This window comes from Glandiceps talaboti, chromosome 12 (assembly GCF_964340395.1).
Source record: "Glandiceps talaboti chromosome 12, keGlaTala1.1, whole genome shotgun sequence".
In the NCBI taxonomy this organism is placed as follows: Eukaryota; Metazoa; Hemichordata; class Enteropneusta; family Spengelidae; genus Glandiceps; species Glandiceps talaboti.
In genome coordinates, this window is record NC_135560.1 from 12,513,292 (window position 1) to 12,531,967 (window position 18,676).

Consider the following 18,676-nt stretch of genomic DNA (forward strand, 5'->3'; position numbering starts at 1 on the left):
TGTCCCCTCGACTTCTCTGACTGCTCTTGACAATAACATACAAACAAAATAAAGATTCATCAAATTAAACTCTTGTTCCAAACACAAATTTGAAAATATTGATATTTTTGTGTAATGTAATATTTGAAGGACTGTCAAAACAATCTTAGCACCCGACATTTTCAATTTGGGATTTCATTATCTTGATTGATAAAAGTATGTGTTGACAATGGAACTCGTGGAGTTGTACGAAATGGCTACCCCTACATAATATGTTAAAAATAAATTCATCAATATATAAATTACTCAAATATATGCTAAAGTTTCAAAATTACAGAATCTAAGAGTACTGCAGTATCAAATCTTTTGACCATCTGGCAGTTATTCGTCATCATCACTATTGTTTGCAAAATTGAAGGTACTGCATGTAAAACGATCTTTTCACAATTTTCCAATGATACCCAAATTAACTGAAGTACATGCAAATGCAGATTACAAATTTGAATGAAAAGTGAAAGGATCACTTTTTCAAATTTTCGACCATCACCACCACCACCACCACCACCACCACCCCCATCCCCACCCCATCCCCATAAAGTTGACCCCTTTCATAACATATTTACATCACCACACGGAAATGATTTATACCTGTGAGTAGGTTTTGTCATAGCGATGCCAACTCTCTAAGATGAATAAATAAAGAGCTTTGACATTTACAGGGGATCTACTTCAAAGTCTGTTTTCAGGCAATCCGACTAAAATACAAGCTTTCCAGGGTAGTGTTACTTGAAGATTAGAATAATAGACATGATATCCTGATAATATTCGTATCAATGTACGTATTAATTTCACTTTTTAAGACGTTCTTATTGAGCATTATCTTTCCTTTGCCATTCCAGCTCTACTGGAGTGTCCTTTTGGTGACAGCATGTGAACACATCTGTGATAAATGAGGCTGAAATAACTAAACTAGATCTGACAGAAAAAAACAACTTTATAATGAATTCTAAACTAAGTGACTCATACAAGTCAATTTTTGAGTAGAACATAATACAGTCATTGAGGAGCTCCAAAATTTTTTTGATAATTTTGGTCATTTTTTGATTTACACTGATCGAAAATTGACTTGGTCAAATGGTTTTGATATTATATTCTATACATAGTGTTAAACACGAGACACTAAACAACACAAAATGATATTTTCACTATCATTTTTTTGATGTTTTTGTAAAGTTTTTTTTTAAACCTAATAAAAGACTGACTAATACTTAGTCAAAGTGACATGGCTGTAACTACTGCTTGAATATTTACTGTGGCAGGGAACATTGTTCAAGACTTTAAGTTTACGATTTCAAGCAAATTTGACCTATGTTGCTGCCCTTCTCCGTCATCAAAGACAGAGGAACAGCTGGTCAACATTGCACAGCCAACTTTTGCTTGAACCATACATCAAAAACAGAACCGAAAGATGTCCTTGATACATGTGACCCATCTACTACCCTTCACAAAAAATATGAACATTTTAATCTTCCTTGATAACATATTTTCTTATCACATTGACAAGTTAAGCCAATATTAACAGAAAATTTGAAACTAAGCAAATAGAGAAGATTATAGTGACTGAGTAGAGCTTATTGCTTTCTCCATTAAAAAGTAAGTTACAAAAGAATCCTATTGGTAGTTGTTTCTGTAAGTTTTATAACATGTTAATACCCGGTGTACTTTGATGATACAGGGTTGCATATCAACCTTCGTAAAGGCTTCAACATTATGGCAAGCATTTTCAATTCCATAATTATGACACATTCACTTATGAAGTTCTTACATTGTAACAACCATAAACCCTAGATGGATTTATTTATGAACATATGCTCTATAGAGATCAGGTAGAAATCAGCTATTGTTGTTTCCTGGCTACCCTGTTTTTAAATAAATTTTACTATCGGTAATTAAATACATAGCTACAAGAAATTACCGGAATACAATCTGTGTGCATCCATGATCTGTGAACATCCTCTGTAATGTACAATACAGGGAGATATATTTTGGTAAGTCAGTTTGATTTTAAACCAATTACGACTGAAAATAATTAACCATCATGAGTTATCACCAAGCTGTTAAAATAGATTAACATGGACAGTTATGTTGAAAACTGGTAGTTTTTGTTTTGCTTCTCCATGAAAGTGATACTTCTCATAAAGGGAAAGCTCTGATTTCAATAGTTGCCTTGGTTACCTTGCATATTTTAACTGCAGGTCTGTTTCAACATGAACAGTTTTGTGTAAACATCAGATCTGTCATTACGAATAATATATAAATGATTCAATAGACATAATTTTACAGAGCAAAAGAAAATATGTTTGATAAACATATGTAACTTACTATGTACTATTAACACCCTGATAAACGTCTAAATAACAGCTACTGCAGATGATCAGATAGTCTAGGTCCGGATAGGGAACATATTTCGTACTACAATGTACTCCATTCTACTGCCAGTCTAGTAAAGGTCCCCAATGATTGCACATAATTCTCTGCTCCCTCCCACAGGGTTCATATAAACATGACATCCTCATGTCCCCATGTGATCTTACTTTAAACAAACTGGAGGAGGAGTTGGACATTTGCATATCATTATTACGTGCTCAATTCCCGCGATAGTCAAAACATGGTCAAAACAGCTGTATCAAATGTATTACTACTGACATGCGGTTTTCGTTCTTCGCTCACCATGACGTTCAAATACACTTGACACCTTTTGTTGGGACCTTGACTAGACTGGGAGTAGAATGGAGTACATTGTAATCACTGACATGCATGAAGTAAAAAACGTCTGATGAGTGTTTGAAAGTAACAATTGAAAAAAAAGTAATCTGCATGATGTCATTTCCACACGATTTGTTTAACATCCATATATCTTTGGCCATTGCAGTCATTTCTACTTCTTCTCGACTTTTTTCTTGGTTGGTTGAGTCTTGGTTTGTTGCTTACGGGAAACAGTTTTATTGGAACTGGCATATTTCTGCTTGTCATTCCTGATGTGAACAAAAAAATGAAAGAAACCAGTCAAACTTTTTGTTCAGGATTTGAATATTTCTACAAATTATACAATTATATTAAATAATATATTGTATGATATGCATTTTTTTCAAAAACCATTATGGTCACTATTACCCAGCAGTGAGAGAGTGGTGTGTTGGGTCTACAAAGACAGTCTGAAGCAAAGACTGCAAGAAATATTTGGGGAATTCTAACTGTCTGAACAGATGGAAATTAAGGCCATTTTGTACTCGTATACTGCAGATATTTCTCTCCAGTGTCTAAGCTACAGATACATGTAAAACATTTAAGCCAGACAAACCTTCTCTGATGTAATCAGCCAAGCTCAGTTAAAGGTTGGGTAAAATTTTTGGATGATGAACTTTTTCTGATACTGGATGAAATGGGCCAACAATGAGACTTGGCGAATTTTTGAGCCACAAACTGATTAGTATTGATGTAGTATGAACCTCAGAAATACAACATTTTAACTTTTGATATCACTTCATTTAGAAAAATCTGACCTATTCTCAGTTAAAATCAAGAAATGAAAACTTGGGGGTCATCAGAGGTCAAAATAACATCAATCCATTTTAGAATCCACTATAGTCACTGAATACTGTGTTAACTTACTTACATTAAAGATTACTGGTTTCATTAAAAACAGGAAGGTGACCACAAAGTCTGTTTTATTATTTCAAAAAATACCAGGAATATAGCTTTCATATATAATAGCAAAGTTTTCAGAGATTTGAATAACATTAATTTTCTGGCAAATTCGTTTCACAGTAATATTCTATCTTACATGGTTCTACAAAAATGGCCGACCAAACATTGGTGTAACGGTCCTGTGCCAGTCTCACCTAGAATCCAGGTGAATTGGGATTTTGTATTCCCCCCCCCCCCTCCCCATCTCAATAGCAAAATTCAAAATCCTGAATCACCTACATTCTAGACTGTAGTGCCAGTCTGTCAAAACAAACAACTCTGATTTGACACAAAATGGCTGCCATATCAATATGCTAATCTCTTCATTGGATTTATGCACTTGACAGCAAATATTTGCATTTACATTACCAATTTGTCTTATAAAATCCAAATAACAGATACAAGGATAATCACTGCAAATTTTTTCTATAATAATACTGCCTACGACTAGATTTCAAGACAAATTAAAAGTGTGAATTATTGAAAATGGATTGAAGTCAAATAAACCTTCATTCCTAGCAATCATATTTATATAAAAAAATCATATTTGTGTATCCATTTAATTGCAAGGTATTTGTAGGAACTTTCAATTTTTTTTTTTTTACATTTGATCGTCGGTAATATACGATAATCTCATGAAGTAATTTGCTCAGACTAGATTGAATCATGACACATTGAATAATAATGAGACATTTTCAATGTTTTATGATTTATAATATTTTTTGTGTGAATAACCTTTGAAGATATGAAATGCCACGGAAAAATTTTTACTACTTGACTAGATACTCCTAGGATGTCCTTTGTAGGTAATTTATCATGGCCTGAAGGCATTTCAATAATTGCTTGCCAGTATTTGAAGTATTTCCCCGTGTTTTGCAATAACTTGAGGGCAATTGTAATATTTTGTAAGGCAATCTTCATACAAACTCTTAAGATATATGATATTTCAATCCTGTTTTTTTCCCCTTAAGATTCATTCATTTGATTATTGAAACTGACTTGGTAGGCAGAAGAAGATATCAAAGTGGATATTGTAATTCAAGGGTGCTGTTGCTAAGGTTAGAGGACCCATGTTACAGAGAAGAGAGTACGGTAAAAATCCCACATGGTAAAATGCCAGGGGGCTATGTTATATTTTATCGTGGAGGTGGGACAGGGTTTGCCCCTATCTCTGTTCTTTACCTATTTATATCTCTTGATAAATTGAGTTGACAAGCACACAACTGAGGGGTATAACCCATGTTCTCGACAAGACTTACATGTAAAGCATTCTTTTCATATTGTCTTGGGGTATGAACATTCTGCGACATCAATTTGCAAAGTTTAATTCCTAGAACTATAATGCCATATTCAAAATGACCCTGATAATTTTTCAAAATCAAACTAGAATTAGCAGACCGTGTGCCTAATCTGAAAAAAGTGATAATATGAGTAAATTCTGGTCAGTTTGTGTGGGCATTAAGGTGAGGTCACGACCTTTACAGTACATAAATTTATAACGAAAAGCAGAGATTTATTACGTTAAAGGTCTCGCTTTGCAATACATCAATAAATTAGACTCGATTTAAATCAAAATTTTGGATTCAAATTCATCAATCAAGACATTTTGACAAAAAAAACAATCAACTTCACTCATTGGTTATCAAGGCCACACTATGACATAACCCCCGGCACCCCCTCTTCCCCTTCTGAAAAATGTTTCTCAAAACCTACCTGCTCATCACCGTTTTATTACGACATCCCATTCCACCTTCCCAATGGGCTGACCTGATTCTTGTCATGGAAGAATTACACGTTACACAAGGTTTCTCTGCTGCATATTGCTGTAGGTAAAAATCAAAATATAACAATCACTCTAAGCAATTCTCTAGTTTTTTTTTAACCCAAATAGTGTATTTCATCTCATATTTGCCTGACCTGATAACTGTTGAAATATATAACACCCTTCTATAAAATTGGGCTTGCATACCTAAACACATTCTGGTCAATAACCTCTCATGAACTTCACTACATTCATTACAGCATTACTATGATCAGCTGTGAACTTTCATGTTTTATATTTTGTACAAAATAAAGTTCTTTGAACGATCAAAGTTTCAGTATCCGATTTTTGAGATGAATACTACACGTACCTGTTCTCTACAACAAAATCCACAAATCATTCTATTGGCAAGGGTCATTTCATGGTCCTCCACGTCATCATGACATACATCACATGGATACGTTTTACCACAACAAGGAAACCTACAAGACAAAGTTTAAAACAAAGTCAGTGAAAATGTATTATGAAATCCTCTTTTTTTCATCAAATTTTGTGCTGGGAATTCTTGCCGGCGATTTCCTGTTTATACAGACATACACACACACACACACACACACAAACACAATCACACATTTCTACAGAAATCTATTCAAGTTTGGGACTGCGTGACAGGGCTATGTTGCACGCTACATATCATGCCACTATCACTGAGAAACCACACTGTCCTTTGTTTTTTCATTAATCAGCTCATGGAATAAAATCATTGATAAGGTGTACATGATGTACGAGTCCTCCAACAACCCAGACAAGATAACAGCATTGCCTGTAACTATGACAATCTAAAGAACTTATCCCCGGATACATGTAGATATCACATTCCTACAAATTATTAGTTTGTCTAAATATCCCCACTTCATGATGGTCTAATTTTTTCTCATTTGTAAATTTTTACCTTCGGTTAACTTGAAATTGTGTCATAATGGAATGACCTTTTATAGTGAAAATGAGGCTTGTGACCTCATTGTCCATGTCTTGTGAACACTTCTATTTATTATCAAAAATTCAAGTTATTGTCATGATATTATATTATACAGTAATCAACTTCAATCAGAAATGTGCTGTGGAAAAAATGTCCATTTTAAAGAGAATTGTTTTATGAAAGTCTTGAATACCAACGGTAGCAACATTTTCACAGGACTGACTCCAAAAGACTCTAAGAAGTCAAATGCCATGATTTACACCACAAAATGTCATGTCTTTGATAGCTGTGGGGAAAAGAAATGAGCTCTATTCCTCACCTTAACCATCTGTAACTCTTTTTGTAATGTTTACAAGTTCCATTGTCTGGGAGAGCCTTGCCTTCCTGTATAGCTGGATCTTTCTGTACTTTCTTAGATTTCTTCATTTCAACCACGTGAACTTTTCCAGACACTGCAACAATGAAAAGATGATGAATATGACAATTTTTTACAGCGCAAAACATTTATTTGTAAACTGATCATTTTATTCATGTCTGTGTAGGTTACGCCCGTCCTGAAAAAGCCCAAGGAACAGTAATTGTACATTTTAATTGTTCCCCATTTTAAGATTTACCAAACATTTATTGAAAACAGTTTTTTAAGGTTAAGAAAGTGACTATAGATTTGTGTATCGCTGTCATCATTTCTTTCTATGTCAGGCAACATTTTGTAATGTTCTGTTCCTTTTGGAAAGTTATTAACAGTAATTTTTAAATGTACAACTGCCGACATTAGACAGTGGACAAACAGAACCTGTTACAAACAGGGAAACTAAACAAATGAATTGGATTAATAGCTCGCGTAGTGGCTCAATGACTAGTATGCATACACGCTCTACATACTATCCACATTCTCCACGCAGAGGGTGTTATCTACAAAGTCATCGTGGCGGCTGGCAGCCGGTCACAAATGAATCTACCCTGCGCGAGCTTTTGGGCTTTACTTAGTTATGATATTAACACTTGGCACAGCATGTTGGAAGTAAAGAGACTTGTATTACATTCCATCATTTGCTAAGAATAGTTTTATAGCAACTTTACATAGTAGTTCATGTTTCCAATTCCTCTGACATTTCATGTACACATAAAGAGACCATAAAACTGTTCTTATCAAACCATGCTGTGCCAAGTGTTATTAATCCAATTCACTTGTTTACTTTCCACGTTTGTAACAGGTTCCGTTCATCCACCATCTGATTTCAGCAGTTGTAGTATGTGTTATCTGTTTGGAATTTCACAACCACCAGTGTTACTGATAGTGTAAAACAACAGGAGTATTCATAAATTGTCACTATGCTTGATGTTTGAATTACTTACCTTCTGCTTCTGATGGTTCCAGTTTTATGAATCGCACGGCTTCAACGATGATTCTTAATTTCTTGTGGCAGTGCCGACACCACATGTCCTTAGCTTGGCCAAAATGCACTCCCTGTCAGAGAACAGAAGTGAAAGGAAGCCATGTATGAATGTTGTAACTCAGCTAATAATGAATAACAGACTATGTATAGTTGGAAACACTTTTTACCTACAAACTTTGGTGGAAAAATTATTTGAAATAGGGATTACTTGGTTTCCTTTCAAAAAAATGCATATGGAAAACAATAGCAAAATTGTATTACAGAAACCATAGCAACAGTATATATGGAAACCATAGCAAAAGTGAATATGGAAACCATAGCAACAATGTATATGGAAACCATAGATATTTCTTTTGCTTAAATGCAAAAGTTTAGCAAATGAAATTTTCATCCACAATAAAACTTTTGCACCTCCTTTTAACATTACATACTAAGTTCTGAGTGTGATTGAGGTTTCAATGATATTTGTTTGGCAGATTTACCTTAAAGTTCATTTCTTTAGAGCAATTCATACAGCCAGCCTTGAGTTCACATTCTATAGATATCAAATCAAACGGTATACAGCCATCAATGTCCAAATATCCCAAAGTCGATGAATACTGATGCGTTATGCTGGGTCTGTAGGTGAGTAACTGTTGATTTTGACAACGCTCGCATGTGATAGAGTTTACTCGTCTTGGTGGTGTCGTCACGTCAGATTTGCCCTTACAGCGTAAACACTGAATACTAAGAGATATCTTGGTACAAGTTAAAGTAGCGGTATTTTCAGTCAGTTCTAGTCCACGTAATCTAATCTCAGTTCCTCGGTGCTCGTTCCTTTCACTTTTCTTTTCTTTTCTGTCACTTTGTGGTACACGATCCTCTTGGTTGATTGCCAAATCTGCTATCATCATTCCACCATCGATGACTCTGTTTGGTTGTAAACCTACGTCAGTTAAATTTCTCTGGTTTTCTTCCTCGTCTATGTCGTCATTTTCATCCTGGGATGAAGTCTGTTGTCCTTGCAGTTGTTCAAATGGTATAAACTCAAACCCTGCTGCCTCTGCTACGATTTCCATCTTGTACTGTGACGAGATACAAACATAGCAAACAATATTAGTAAGCTTGTTAACAAACAACTTGAATTTCCAACAGGTTTTGCAAACTAACAAGTTTTTTTTCCAAGAAAACTGTAGGTCATACACAAACACACATATCATCCAAATCTGTAAAACTCTATGGGGTATATAAATATAGAAATCAGTTCCACTTGTTTACAACTTTCTTATGCAAACACTTGAAACAGTCAGCCAAATGGGGTCTCCTGAAAGCCTAGTTGTAACTGGAACATTTTTTTCTCACAATTTGTTGTCTTCCTTCCTTCCTTCCTTCCTTCATCCATCCATCCATCCATCCATCCAACAATCCATCCATCTGTCCTTCCATCCATTCACCCATTCATTCATCCATCGACACACACACACACACACACACACACACACACACACATACCTTACGTGCACCTGCTGTGAATAGGTCTTCAAGCTTTCTGTCAAACCATCTCAAAAATGGACGAAACATGAGATCAGCTCTGTCCTGTTGAATACTGGTAGAATGTTTGTCTTCTACCCATTCTGTGATATTCTTGTTGATATGTCTACAAATTAAAAATGAAATAAAATGAAAGGATATTTAGATATCATTCCTCAATATTTTTCTTCATTTTCTTCACAAATCACTAGACATTTAGTGACAACCCTTAGGTCATGAGTATTTACTGGCTGAATGAAGAAAAATATTGGAAAATAACATAATTAAACCAGCACCAGTAATATCAAAGAAAAATCGGTGAAAGTAGTAGCAATTTTGAACGTTTTGAATCATATTTCGAACACAGCAGAACCAGTGACGTAGACATGAGTTGCTGTGACATAGACACGAGTTGTCATGATGTAGAACAAACAGAGTATATATTCCATATTTTTTGTTGAACCTGGCTTGTGCATGGTAAAATGATTGTTACAGTTAGTAGTGAAAATATCAGTTGAAATTTTCCTGGGTCATAACATTGAGTTATTTAATGACTATTAATTTATAAAACAATTTTTTGAAAAATCAATGTGAAACAACATATGCCAAGTCCTTGTTTATAACTCAATAAATTGCAGATGATTAATAAATGTGTAAAATGTTTGTTATTGAACAACTTTTTACACATTTCTTTAGCTTTTTGCAATTTAATGACTTACAAACACAAAAAAAACTCAGTATATGTTGTCTCACATTGATTTTTCAAGTAGGAAGCCATGAAAAAACTGTTTTATAAATTAAAAATAAATACCCAATTCTCATCCATATGGCCACTTTAACCCTAATTTTCATAACATTCAATAGAGTTCTATATGAAACATACCATTTTGTTTTGAATATTTTGTAAACCGTGGCAAAGTTACAAATTGCCCATAAAGAATCATTTACATAAACATATTTGTGACAGTGATGTTTGAAAATACAATTTTTAGATGTGAATGTTTTCTCAACTTGTTTAGCAGAAACACAAAAGGTGTCACTCATGTGATCGTTCTATTGTAACCATACAGTACAGTTCTGACTACTTTCCATACCTAAGTGGGTTCAAGTTTTACAAGAAAAGTGTAAATTCTAGCTGAACAAAGCGACACATGCTATCATTTGAATGTGTTTGACTCTATGTGTGTGTCCATTGCCCAATATAACACTTCTTTCCTTTACTTGAAGTACCACTTCAGATTTTCTTGTCTCTTGGTCACAATTATATAACTAGTATGTAAAAATAATGACATCAGCATTAAACAAATAACACTTACTGTTAACACTTGTACACTATATTTTTGGGGGCAAATCTTTGTATTTCACTTATGAAATACAAGTCAGGTTACTAAAATATTGGATAAATTTTATTTTCAAAAAACTGGAATATCTTTTTTCTGTCTTGCAAAAAAATTATGTCAATGGGTGATTTTGGCATCTTATTCAACAAATTCTTGCCAAGGAGTGACATTTAACACTGAATTAGTGAGGCTATGAACCCGGAACCCTGGTTATGACCTTAAGACACAGCGTTCAGATGCCATTATTCTAGGGCAGACCTTATGCACACTATAATATCTACACAGGAAATCATATCAGAGGGATCCAGGGATATTAGCTTGGACAATTAGGTATTACTGTACCTCTTTTTTTTAACTCAGTAATACACTGAGAGTTAATTTTATGTAATTGGTAGACAGTAAAATATAGATAATTTGTAACGGTGAATTGGAAATGAATGTGATATTTCGATCTGTCTCCTATGGACCTTGATTATGCGATTATTTAATTATTCAGCGATAATGTCTTTCTCCGAAACTTGTGGAATAATATGTCCATGAATTCTCGGTACCTGAAATAGAATATTGCCTAGGCACATAATAACAACCATGCATTCAATTTCTTGGTCGATTCCATAACTTCCGCTCCATGCACTTCACATTACTAAAGGCATGGGAACAAGTCAAACTTATTCTATTTTGACCCTCTAGCATGAGGTAAAAAGCTATTTGCAAGTACCGAGAATTGATGGTACATGGGTAGTTGGTGAAATAATTAAATCATTATCGAAGTCGTACTAGATGTATTGAAATGTCATATCCATGTCCAATTTGTGGTTCCAAAGTAAGTACATTTTACTGTCCTAATGATTTTTGGAAACATAGACAATATATTTTCCATTGTGTTAATGTTCGTGTATGAAAAGGATAAAATCATAAGGGGCAATTTATTGTTATGGCCCTGAGGAGAACATTGACAATGTATGAAACTCCATATGGTAACAAGGTATTAAATTCCATGCAGTGACATATTGTCAATTTAAAAACCATACAAACATATTGTAAATCAAATTCATTACCCTAGGCTGGATATTATAATTTCAATGTCCTATTAATATGCTACTACTGTCAAGGTCGGAGACTTACATTTTTAAAGACTTTGTCGGCAATGGCGATTTATTTGTGAAAGTTTAATTCTCTTCTCTTCTGAGAAATTCAAATAGCCCCTGAAGATGACCTCAACTGGATTGAATAGAGAGTAGGACGCAAAGTATAATCATGGCTTTCATATATGAAACAGGTGCAATAATCCTACTTAGATTCATTCTTTGTAATTTTGCCGGTAAAAGAACTTCACCACCGTGTCAGCCACTTATATGACACCCAATGAGTAGTTGGGTTTGACACACGATTAATGATACCAAATGTATATTTCACATTTTTCATACATGATTTCTTAGGAATACAGTTATCTTATTTATTTTTTGATGGGCCTATTGAGATCGTTTTCTCTTTGACTCCGTTCAATCTCCGCATACACAAGTGATTTTGCTTTCGAGAAGCGAGTTCACTCGGGATTATTTGCAACGTATGTAGTTATCAGGAACGGACTCTAGGGTCTCTCCAAGTCCCATTAACAATAAGCACATATCTGTTAAGGATGAGATTGATATCTGTTTTTAATTTTACAATTGTAATGGAAACGTTGATTACACATCAACTTCTGAAATATGACAGGCTGATACATTACTCCTTTGGGATGGTGTTTTCTGATTGCTGTTGCATAAGAATCAGAGATATTGTCGGCTTCGCTATCTATTTCATGTGGTTGATCTGAGGAACAAATTGTTCATATTTTCTGTCAGTTTTCTCTCATAAGTCTAAAGAATCTTTGCAGCGATAGATGAAGGAAATTGACCAATAGTAGTAATACTCCTGTACTTTCTAAAAATTGTGTTTGTAAACACAACACAACAATTTTGAGAACTTGTTATTTTTACTTACATGAAAATTCAATCATGAAATTGAGTCACATTCAAGTGCTTAAAAAATGACAGATTTTGATGAAATTACCATTTTTCAGCTACAGTAAGAAAGGTCACCCTAGCATAGTCTCAAATTTATGACTGTAACCTTGTTATATTTACTGGTTTACATTGTGTGAGTGAGTGTCTGTCTGTGTGTGTGTGTGTGTGTGTGTGTGTGTGTGTGTATGTATGTATGTATGTATGTATGTATGTATGTATGTATGTATGTATGTATGTGTGTGTGTGTGTGTGTGTGTGTGTCTGCCTGCCTGTCTGTCTGTCTGTCTGTCTGTATGTATGTCTGTATGTCTGGCAATCTGTTTGATGACAGGATGTCTGAAAATTATGAACAGATCTAGATGTAATACTGTGGAAAGATTGCCTATGAGATAAAAGTCCTTAGGTGGAAATTGATTAGATCTTGATTTGAGTGAAGATTTGCGTGAAGCCATATCACAGTATAAGCATCAGCCATAAAGTGTTAACCCTTGAGGATGCCTATCTTTTGGTTTTGGTTTTGACAGCCATGTTTATTTTCCTTTTTTTCTAAGGAAGAGGGTCCTACAATGCTACATTAGTCAGGCTCTTCAAAAAATACGAAAAATAAAGTCCTCTGACGTTCAAAATGACGGTATAGAAATTCTTACCTTAATACAATGTCTGGTAGTTCCTGGTCCAGTGGCAGTGCAATTTCACATTTTTCTTTGGGATAGTCTTCAGGGAAGCTTACTTCTAATTCAAAGTGGTTCACATCAAAAGGCTGCCAAGGTGAAGAACAGACAAACCCTCCATTAATCCTCTATTTGTTTGTAAATAAATAACCACAACTACAATTATATTTGATTCAGTTGCAAAAGACTGCGACGTGCATATGTCTCACATAGTACCTTTGTGCCAGGTTTGGTTGAAATCAGATGGAGCATGCCAGAGATATGAGGGTGAACACATGCACACATGCACACATGGATGGACAGAGACCCTAATGTATAAGTCCCCTCCAGGCAGTGACTAATAACCTAGAAAACATTTCAAAATACTGTGGAATTCCTGTATTGAGCATACTGATTAAATCACAGAATACTGTGGAATTCCTAGCAAGACTTACTGACTAATCATACACAAGGTTATTTGGAAAATTTGGGATAAACACAGTGATCAGTCTCGTCCATTTTTTGGAAGACAGCAGACAAAACCTAGAAACTTAAGAACTATATAATCATATCATATTTTCAGACTTAGGACTTTATCAATTATATTAATCACGACAGTTCTTCATGTTTGTCATTCCAGCCTGTCTCCTGGCCACACCTGTGACCAATGTGCCCTCTCTAATGATAGTCCAATTTTGTTGTTGCGAGTCAAAATGAGAGAGAAACTGGGATTTCTTGTGAGCCACCACATAGTAAGAGATAGGGGAACATGAAATTTTGGTGCGTCACTAGAAATTGTGTGTGTCAATGGGTGTCAAATTGACATAGAAGTTAGAGGGCACACTGCCTGTGATGTCATTACAATACAACGTCTACATTCAGTCACTATTCCCTACCATAGTTACTGAGTGTAGCAGAGTCACAGTACAGATTTAGCCAGAAAATAGGAGTCACTAAATGCACTAAAGTCACCACTCTACAGACAGTCAGTATCTTAAAACTATACTGTCTGAACTGACACTGGTTGGGAAAAGCCTTGCCTAGTATAACATTGTATGTATTGTAAGTATCACCTCAGTTTAAAACCGACTTCCTTAAATGTTCTCTTTAGTTTGTCAATAGTTTGACACAAATATTAGTGCATATCACATTTTCCTTGTTTTTTGATATTTTCAATAGTTTTCTCTTTATATCAAATTTGTCGTCATTTTTTCCCAGAGTCTGTCAAATAATATGGGAACAGAAATACTATTTGTACATGTTGGACATTCATCTTCAGGAAACTATTATTAATTTTCAAGCATCAATACATACATTTCCTTGCTGCCTCTTATTCCATAGGAGTAAATCTGTCAACTAATAAATGTAAAATGGTACTAGATAGAGCAGGTCCCAATTTACACAGACAACATGGTGGTTCAAACTTGCAAAAGGAATGTAACCGTCCAAGAAATGAATGGTAGCAAAGAGGGAAAAGCCCATTAAAGTCCAATACCATATTAGCTTGGCCATCAACGACTGCATATATTATCAATATGAATCAACCTTAGCAAAAATACTGTTACTATGAAAATTGATAGAGCTGCAAAAAGTAATGGACTGAAAAATAGCTTTGGGGATAATCTAGTCAAACAGAACTTTGTATCAAAACATTCTGAGTCTGAATCTGTGTTATATCACAGTGGAAATTATGACCACATGTTATAAAACAACATGTGTGGTTTTGATCATTGATTTGGACTCTCACACTGTAGGAATGTACTCATCAACCATGTCTATCTCTAAAAAACACTGATATCAATAGGGAACTTGCAACCCCCCCCCCTCCCCCCACGTTCAATGTTGCATCATGGGAAATGTGATAATAAATATTCATCAATTAGCATTATAAACAATGTTGATACATTGTTTGTAACCACAAATAATCAATTCATAGTTACCCTGATCATTGTGCATGTTGTGGGAGGTTTATTTTATAGGTAGCTCCACATTAGGTATTACGATAACCTCAGATAACCCCATAGTCTTTTGCATCTGAGCATGCTCAGTTTGGATTGCAAGTTCCCTATTGCCATCCCTTTTTTGCTGCTTGGATGATTTTCATTGTATACATGTATTATGGTTGTTTAGTAGTACAGAAAACAGCTTTGGTTTAGAATCATACAAAAGTCAAAGTGACAAAAGCTGAGTTTATAAGCTTTTGACTCAAGTGAAAATACTAATTTACATAAAACTTTAATTATATCGTTCTAGTTTAAATTAATGTTAATGTCGATGCATGTCTTCTATGACATTACAATTGTATTCCGTGGCATTATTTAATAGAATAGTTGATTTCATAGTAGGGGGTCTCCTGAACATATTTTGATATGAATGATAAATTGTGTCATCGGATCGTTTATGAGTTATACCTTAATTTACCTAGTTTGAGTTTAGTCTGACTGTCAATTGCAAGTGGTGGTTCAGCGTGCTTCAGTAGGCAAAATAATGTGAGTACCTTGTAAATATGTGGTAAAAACTATCCCTATACCGGTATAAACTCAGTTTGTGCCCCCTAAGATCATAATGAAATGCTACATACCCATTCTGGATCAGTTGGAGAGAAGACAACCCTATAAATTGTCCTTGTACCATCTTCCTGTATATCTCGCCGATCTTTTGAGAATTTCTTCAGCAGTTGTCCGATTTCTGTCTTCCTCAGTTCTTGGATTTGTTCACCTGACAACTCACTGAGTTTCTTTATTTTTTTTGATACAGTTGGCCGGAATGTTCTGCTTCTTGGATAGACATTTTTTCTTTGAGCTGCATTGTGGACATGTTCATCATTTTGCACCTTGTCAAGTTCTGAATCTTTGCTACCATTTGTGGAAAGGTCCAGAAAATCTGGAGGATGAAAGAATCTGCATTTTTCTGCCATGGTGCAACTACCTGCCTTGAAGAATCGGCAAAGTCTTCTTCTTTTGGTTTTTGACTCAGTTTTATTTTGTATTTTTGCAGCAATGGGTTGTGAAGCTTGATTCTCTATTAGCTGAGGGTTATCTGGATTCACTGGTTCAATACTTTCTGTGTTCTCAGTATTCTGTCGTTGTACATGCCAGAATCTACACTTATCGCCTGCCCTGCATCTACCATTTGCTGAAAAATATCTGCATTTTTTAGTCTTCATTTCTGACGTTCCTGAGGACCTTTCATTTGGACGACTTTGGTCTGATTGTTGGGTAATGCTGTCCTCTTGGTGAGACGACTCTGGTTGTAAGGGTGCTCTGTCGTCAGAGGAGCTGGCAAGTTCACTGTGAGATCCATCTTCGGTTTTTGCTGGAAGCTCATGTAGGAATCTACATCTAGCACTAAACCGACAGCGACCATGTTTTTTGAAGGAGAAGCACATTTTTTTCTCGACTTGTTTACCATCCCCATTCTCATCGATGGTGGGCGTGTCTTCAGTCGATTTTGTAGGGCTTCTTTTAGATTTATTTGGAAACCCTACTGAACCCCCTTCCTCTTGTTTCACTGGCGAGTCGGAATTTATTGAAGGTGCATCATGAGACCATTTACATTTGTCTCCAAATCTGCAACGTTTTCCTGCGGCAAAGAATCTGCACAACTTTTGCGTACTTTGGTGAAGTTCATCTTGGGTTGCCGAAGTTGCAGTGGAGGTGCTGTCAAGTGATGGGCCGTCGAACATAGTAACTGTAAGCTTAGATAGTAAAGTTGGACCTACCCGTTGAAACAGCTTTAACCAATTCTTCACAACAGTCGTTTGGTGTTTGTAACGGATGCTTGGTGCTAGCTACAGCTAATTTGAACTATGCACTATTCACTACACTAGCTTGGAAATTGTTCGTCGTCTGCGAGATCGGAAGTCGTGCGTGAGTCGAGGGACTTCAAGGCAGTGAGCCACAATAGGAGTCGCTTAATATTTATATAGAACTTGAATTAGATTACGAAATTTCTAAAAATAGTGCAACGTAAGCTATAATGCGTACCTGTGGAGCACTTCCCGAGCTGAGGACGATTTTCACCTTTGCTCTCTGAGTGATTATTGCCACAGGTTGTGAAATACGGAAGTGCCCAGCAACAACCTTGAAAACAGTAATAACAATCCACAATGTCAAAGGTCAAATCCCAATATATAAAGTAGTACGATGCAATACACACGATTTTCTTTATATTATCCTTTTACGATAATTATTATATAGTAAATATGTAATGAGGTCAATAAAAAATTCTTTTGATTATTCAGCTTTGATCGTGCGAGCAACTTCTGAAGTGACCATTCGCGGATGAATATATTTAGGCATAGGCTATGTGATATGTCAACGTACTAGATATTTGTTTGTACACCTCGTGTGTGTATGACATGACCAATGCTGACGTCAAAATAGGCATACCCAGGATTTAAAAATTGCACAATATTATTCTTCTCTTTTGACGTTTTTGCGTTCTGTCTAGTAGGGACAGAGTTGCGAAATACCTCTGAAATAGTAAATACCGTGTTCAAGTGTCACTTGTGAGCTATTAAATATTGTATTCAAGGATGGTCATATACAAAATAATAGTAAAATACGAATATTTCAAAAAGAATATCGTCACCGGTGTTTGAACTTACAAACGTTAAAGTTTTGGAACTGAGGGCGGTTTAACTCCATGACATGTCGATTTCAACGCTCCATCTTAATTCCAAAATCAGCTAATATAACCAAAAATAACTATCCATGGCACTGAATTTTAAACATTTTGACAACTACCCAAACGGGTTATCGTTTATAACTTTTGCAAACACCGGTGACGGGTATTTTTTGAACATTCATATTTAAAATGCCTAATAACGCCATTTATCATGACCATCTTTGAATAGAATATTAGCTTACAAGAGAATGTGATTGTAGCTTATGTATAATAATTATATATTTGTCTTCAATTTGTATACTTCAGGAGTGTACACTTTTAACTTCAGGGGAGCGATGGCATCACATTTTCCCAACGACAAATGGGTGTGGGGGGGGGGGCATCCAAAATATTCATGTTTGGAGGGGTATTTGAAAAGTTTCCTCTTTTTTAAACATAATACTGGAAATGAAGTGAGTCGCAACTCTGTCACCTCTTTATTTAATAACAAACCCTTAATATCATTATCACTGTCAGTAGCAATTATTCCCATGGGATTTAGAAGTGTTGTGATTGTACAAGTCAACCTGTGATAATACTGGTTTTTTAAAAAACTTTTTTACTATTCAATCATTGTTATACAGACTTTCGGTTTTTATTCAATCTGTCAGTAAACGTTTGTTGAAATTTTCAATTTAT

At 35.2% G+C, this 18,676-nt stretch overlaps 1 protein-coding gene across 1 annotated transcript; it reads right to left on the bottom strand.

Moving 5' to 3' along the window:
• Positions 1–584: 584 nt before the first annotated feature.
• LOC144443367 (uncharacterized) lies at positions 585–17,405 on the bottom strand. Its single transcript, XM_078132833.1, has 9 exons — positions 15,951–17,405; positions 13,367–13,479; positions 9,356–9,500; positions 8,347–8,928; positions 7,824–7,935; positions 6,787–6,919; positions 5,859–5,970; positions 5,440–5,549; positions 585–3,014 (listed from the first exon to the last, which is right to left on the bottom strand). Exons 1-9 carry the CDS (start codon positions 17,052–17,054, stop codon positions 2,918–2,920), a joined length of 2,508 nt encoding a protein of 835 aa, XP_077988959.1. The 5' UTR covers positions 17,055–17,405; the 3' UTR covers positions 585–2,917.
• Positions 17,406–18,676: the final 1,271 nt, after the last annotated feature.